This window comes from Eriocheir sinensis, chromosome 10 (assembly GCF_024679095.1).
Source record: "Eriocheir sinensis breed Jianghai 21 chromosome 10, ASM2467909v1, whole genome shotgun sequence".
In the NCBI taxonomy this organism is placed as follows: domain Eukaryota; kingdom Metazoa; phylum Arthropoda; class Malacostraca; order Decapoda; family Varunidae; genus Eriocheir; species Eriocheir sinensis.
In genome coordinates, this window is record NC_066518.1 from 3,451,610 (window position 1) to 3,457,999 (window position 6,390).

Here is a 6,390-nt window from a genome sequence, read left to right on the forward strand (position 1 = left end):
TTATTTTTCTCAGCATCCTCAACCCTACGTACCTGTAAACTCTCCCGGTTCACTTCCATTACCTGCTGCAGCTCACCACAGACTCCCTCTTGCTAACTAAATATATCATTTGCGAATCGAAGATTAATTAGGTATTCATCTCCAATTATTTTGTTTTTCTTATTCCTGTAGTTAAACTTTTTAAATGTATTTTTAACATGCAACAAACATCTGAGGTGAAATAGTATTGCCCTGTCGAACTCACTTTCTTTATTGAAATATTTCCGCTATAAATTAAGTCTAATATTCATTGTTTAATCCTTGCATGGATATGTCTTCTATAATATGCTTCACCTGCACACTGTTCTGGAATTTCATTTGCTACTGCTAGTTCTCACGTGTTAAAAGCCTTCTCAAGACACAAAGTTAATGAATACCAACAAAGAGGTTTCCTGTACCCATTTGTTTTTTTCTATTACCCGGTTCACTGTCTAGACGCGATCCAAAGCCGAGAACCCACTTCAGAAGTCAGCACGCCCACGTGTGGAAAGATGAAGGGAGTGTATGTGTTGGTGAGATTTAAGATAACTTGTAAATCACGCGTATCGCTCGAGATGCAGCGAGAACTGCCGGACCTCCATCGTCGTCACATTCACCACCATCAGACTCTCGTGTCCCCTCAGAGGCGTCACCCGGGAGGCTGTTACTGCCATTGCCTGAGGGAGTCCTCCTCCTCCTCCTCCTTCCCTCTTCCTTCTCCACCACCTCCTCCTCTTCCTCCGTGATTGGTCAGCAAGCCGTAATTGGCGATGCGTGTAATTGACTGAGGTTCGTGTCCTCAACGACATTTGCACCCCCTCCCCGTTGCTGCTTCCGGCAGAGATAACACCGCCACCTAACACACACACACACACACACACACACACACACACACACACACACACACACACACTAATTACGTTTTTTATTGTCTCAGGCGCTTCTCCTTATTCATTCTTGACGACATAAATGCTTAACTACCAGCAGTTAGGTCATACAGTTTATCTTGTCCATGCAAGCAAGCGAAAGCCCACGCAGCTCACGCTGTTAAGGGTTTTAATGAAGATCGAGTTGTATTCTGCCTGAGGGAGTGCTGGATGTGATTCTTATTGTCACTCGAGTATAATGCTACTGTTGCAGGAGCAGTCATGTCGGTTTTTGTCTCGATTACTCATTGATCAGGTGGCGCGGCGATAGTTGAAGCTGTAACTCCTCATCGGGTTACTGGGTCATCAAACTCGGACTGAAACGTAACGAAGTGAGAAAAAAAATGGAGCTGTTCCGAAACATTGTGATTTTCTTTATCTAGTTTGGTGAGATTTCAAGGATTGGCGTGATTCTTTTCGGGAGAGTAAGATCGATTTGACTAATGTGCTGCATATGGCGTAAGAAATCATGGTCGGGGTCATCGAGAAGAAGCGAGGGAGGCAACAGTGATGACATGTCAGCGGCTCGTAAAGCAAAGTTGTTTCTCTTTAGCTGACACGGGAACAAATTCAGTCCTGGGCAGCTCGTGACTTTTCCCGCTTCCCGCTCCCTCCCCTGACATCTTCCCTCCTTCCTCTACCCCATGCAGGCGGGGGCTGATGTGAACGGGAAAGACCATCTCGAGGCGCCCTTGATCATCGCTGCGAAGGTGGGCAACGAGGACGCTGTGGTGACTCTCCTGCAGGTGAGTGGCAGATGGTGACGGCAGGGAAGCGATACCATTCCTTGGGGTGACCTCTTGGGGCTCCCTGGGAAATTCTGTGATTTTTTTCGGTTAAGATTGGTTTTATTAACGCGGTTCCCACACTTAATTCATGGCTATTTTCACAACTGTTTTGATCTCTACACTCCTTCCTATGTATTTCCTGCAGGTTTCAAGGTTAGCAGGATACATATATAATAACAGAAGAACAGTTTGTTAAATAGGAGACAAGATATCGGCGAGTTAATAAAACCAATCTTAACCTTTTTTCTATTAGGTTAAGTATTGATAATTAGTGTAACAATTTTTGGGATATCTATGGAAACATTCTTAAGGCCTAAGAGCATTAATTAAGGAAACATTTAAAAGATGTTTTTAAGTATTTGAACGTTTGGGAAACTTTTAGAGGATTGTAATAGATGCAGCAAACTTAATTGACTATTTCAGAACGCATAAAATGTTTTGGGGGAGAGATAATTAGGTATTTATTTCATTTATTGCCGCTTCCTATTTGTTGGGTTTTTCTTCCAATTGATAGCTTTTTTTTTTTTTTTAGGCATCATTTATGTGAAAATCAATAACAACCATAATATGACCAGGCCAATCTTGAGGCAACAGGGATGAGCCACGGCCCCCGCCGGTTAGCACACAAATTTCAAGGCAATTTTCACAGTTGTTCTAATCTCTACACTCTTTGCTTTGGGTTTTTTTCCGGAAGGTATGAAAGTAAATGAAAAATGTAACAATAGAAGAGCAATTGTTTATGTTGGAGTGAGACACGGCGCATGAATAGTACCAATCTTGACTCAATTTTCTTGGTCATTTTATGGTTATAATTCATTTGCATAACAACTGATGCCTAAAAACACTCATATGAACAACAACTATCAAATGGAAGGAAAATAGGTAATCGCAATAAAGGAAATATTTACCGATATTGAAATGTATTGCCCAGGAACTTTTTGAAAGCTCCCAAAAGAAAATTGGTTCAGAATAAATATAAAAAGTTGAAAAAACAATTTTACGAAAGGGTGCACTTAATACCTTATGGAGCACTGAATTATCCATTCCCTTTGATGGAGGAAGCCTTTCATCTACCCTTTAGCAGTTTGTTGACATGCACTATAGAGGCATTACAGAGGTGAGGACTGCTTTCCTGTGTCATCATGACATTGTTAAATATTTTCACTAAGTACCTATGTACGAGTATGTTTCCTCAGGAAATTTAATTTTTGAGAATAGTATAATATAACTACTTCCATAACACTATATTTACTCCTTCATGTATTCTGCTTTGTGTTTGTTATACCCCACAATGAACATCCAATTTAGAGACGTACTCACTTCGCTTCTTGCTCCCCTTCCCTACCTTTGTTGTGGGTGTGTCTGTTCAGGCCAACGCACAGTACGAGACTCTCATGATCCCGATGCCTGACGGCAACGAGAGCGTCAACCTTTCCACGTGGGCAACCTCCAAAGGTCACACCAAGGTCACCGAAGCCATTACTGCCAGGGAAGCCAAGGCAGGAGAGGTGGACGAAGATGCTGCTAAGGAAAAGGACTCCGGCTCGCCTCGGCAGGAGGGCGATGGCGCTGAAGAAATTGCCGATGCAAACGAAGCTGCTGACGCTCCCCCAGCAGAAGAAGCTCCAGCTGAAGACCCCCCAGCAGAAGATCCCCCGGAAGATCCCCCAGCAGAAGATCCCCCGGAAGATCCCCCAGCAGAAGACGCACCAGCCGAAGATCCACCAGCAGAAGATGAGCCAGCGGAAGATCCACCGGCAGAGGATCCACCCGCGGAAGATCCACCAGCAGAGGATGCACCAGAGGAAGATCCACCAGCAGAAGATGCGCCAGAGGAAGATCCACCAGCAGAAGATGCGCCAGAGGAAGATCCACCAGCAGAAGATCCACCAGCAGAAGATCCACCAGCAGAAGATGCACCAGAGGAAGATGCGCCTGCCGAGGATCCACCTGCAGAAGATGCTCCCGCAGATGAGGATGCACCTGCAGAAGATCCACCAGCAGAAGACGCACCAGAAGATCCACCAGCAGAAGACGCACCAGAAGATCCACCAGCAGATGACGCACCAGCAGAAGATGCATAAAGGGGCCCGGTGACTAAGGGTAAGAACAGTGTACTTTCACCCCTGAACAGGACAGTGGTTATACTGGTTGAGGCTGACAAGACGCCTCGCTCCCTACAGTCCAGGGGCGCCGATTTGTGCTCAATGGTTGGTTCTCTTCACCTGAACGTAACATACACACACAAAATATATAAATATTAAGATGTTCAGCACCAACTCATAGTGGCGTAACTCTTGACCGTGACAAATGCAATGGCTAAGGGCCAGCCAGTGTCTTTTCCTCACTATGCAACATTGCTTCTGTGGTGTGTGTGTGTGTGTGTGTGTGTGTGTGTGTGTGTGTGTGTGTGTGTGTGTGTGTGTGTAAGATGTGTGGTGAGGGGGAGGGGTCTGCCTTTGTGAGTTTGCGTGTGTGTGTGTGTGTGTGTGTGTGTGTGTGTGTGTGTGTGTGTTGAGACAAAAAAATCGTAACACAGACAGCGGTGTAATTCCATTCCGTCCAAACAAAGTGATAGGGGCTCTTGCGTCGAGAGACCTGATGTGAGCATTTTTGGCGAGAACAACACTGTGATCTCCGTGGGGTACATGACCTCTCTGTTCTCTGTCACACGAGCTGCGTCACATCCGCCTCAACTTTTTCATGTTATGCACTATTTTTTTCATGACCTCTGGGACACCGACACCATTCATCTCGGGAGACTCGTTTCATATTTCCATTTATCACTTCATTTATCCTCGTGAATATATTTAGTAGCCCGCGGAGAACATAACGAGGGGGCAGGGCAGGGTGATGCTTTCGAGTGGCCGTAGTACTGATATCGACAGGCAACGTAATTCCCCTTCGAGTACAAGGTTGTTGATGCCGAGGTCTTTTTTGGCAAACAAGGCATGACTGGAACCTCTCTGTATGCACTCCCTCCGAGCAAGATTGTATGTCGTGCATTGTACAGTTAACGTGTACTAGTCGGTGTATACTATTTTGAATAAAGCATCAACTAACTGTGTTCAATCTTCATTTTGTTTTTTGTTTTTTTCATGAGTCAGCAGCGCCTTCCTAACAAAGCATGGAGGAAGCAGCAGTATGAACAGTGTATGTAATGATATATCCGGGAAGGAAAAGAGTAAGGGAATGACCTCTAGCCAACTGTCTGTTATACTGCATGGCTACTATGTATATACATTTATGCATTATAAAGAGGAGACAACTGGTACTCCCTTCCATGCATACCTCGAGGAAGGTAACATGATTGGCAGAAATGCTTGCCACCTGAAGACATGCCATGTGTTTTTATTCGTTTTCATGCAAAGAAGACGCACGCCATTCAGTCACAGGGGACACACGAACACTACATGTCATGCACTTATGCCTGACACATGCTCGCACGCACATCCTCGTCCGTCACTCCTAAGCACACCCTCGCCCATCACACACTCACACCCGCCCGTCACTGGCAGGCACACTCATCCGTCGCACCCATGCACGTCTTCTCCCGTCACACGCACGCACACCTACCCACTACACGCGCGTTTGCCGTCGACAGTCACACACACGTATACATTTCCGTCACTCGGACGCCCTCGAACATTACACGCACATGCACCCAAGCATACTCCCTTAACACCCACGCACGCTTTCTCCCGGCATGCGCACCCATTCATCCTGTTATTTGTTATACTTACACACATTCGCCCGTCGCACACAGGCACGCTCATATACTCACCCAGAGCCAATACAAAAATTAAGCATAGGATAGATGGAAGTTCTGTATTTTCTCCTGTCAGTGGATATGCCTTCAGGATGTCCTCGAGTCTTCAAAACCATCGGCAACCCTCCAGGTATTCGACGCTGGAATGGTAAGTATAAGTAACATGCCGTGAAACAAAGTAACCATATAATAACGAAATACTCCTCCCTCTTGGCTTATGTCTTGGGCGACTTTATTGCTACTACAGCACTGACAAAGTTGGCTGAGTCATGTATTGGTCCCCATGGCTCTAGTACCAGGACCACCTAACATCTCTGTCTTGAATTCATAAGATCTAGGAGGTTGATAATCCCTGGTTCTTAGTAGATCTGAATTGCAACGCTGAACATGGTATAGTAATAATGGAGGGGTAGCTACTGCCCACATTTTTGTAAGGAGTCGATGGAGGAGTGCACAATAATTCTCTACAACTTTTTTTTTTCTACATATCCGCCTATAGCGCTGGTAGGCTTTTCTTCAGGGCCCGTCATGGCGCAGGCAATTTTTTTATAGTGGCGCCAGTTTTGATCATAGGCTTGTTGTTGCAACACTCAAGTTTCATGTCAGGTTAAGAAGAACCTCGAGATATAACATTACGGTGTTTCATCTCGAGAGACAAAGACTTGGCATGTGCTCAGTAGTATGCAGTGACAGTCTCCAATTGGTTCAATGGGCTCAACAACCTTGAAGACCCTGTAGAAATGTGGGATACCTTCATACGTATAAATCGTCTCAAGCTGCAAATGAGTACACTGTAGAGCGCATTAGATCAAGAAGTGATTTTGCCAAGGGGGAGACACTGGTGAATATCGATGAATCACTGCCAGACTTCCTCGTAATCGGGATCAAT

General features: G+C 45.3%; 1 protein-coding gene across 2 annotated transcripts in view; it reads left to right on the forward strand.

Moving 5' to 3' along the window:
- LOC126996449 (fibrous sheath CABYR-binding protein-like) overlaps window positions 1-4,804 on the forward strand; it is a 90,928-nt gene extending 86,124 nt beyond the window's left edge. For both annotated transcript variants that reach the window (XM_050856906.1, XM_050856904.1), the window contains 2 exons: window positions 1,595-1,690; window positions 3,103-4,804. In XM_050856906.1, the coding sequence (XP_050712863.1) occupies window positions 1,595-1,690; window positions 3,103-3,816 (810 nt within the window). In that variant the 3' untranslated portion in view covers window positions 3,817-4,804. The remainder of the gene's footprint in view (window positions 1-1,594; window positions 1,691-3,102) is intronic.
- The last annotated feature ends 1,586 nt before the right edge of the window (window positions 4,805-6,390 follow it).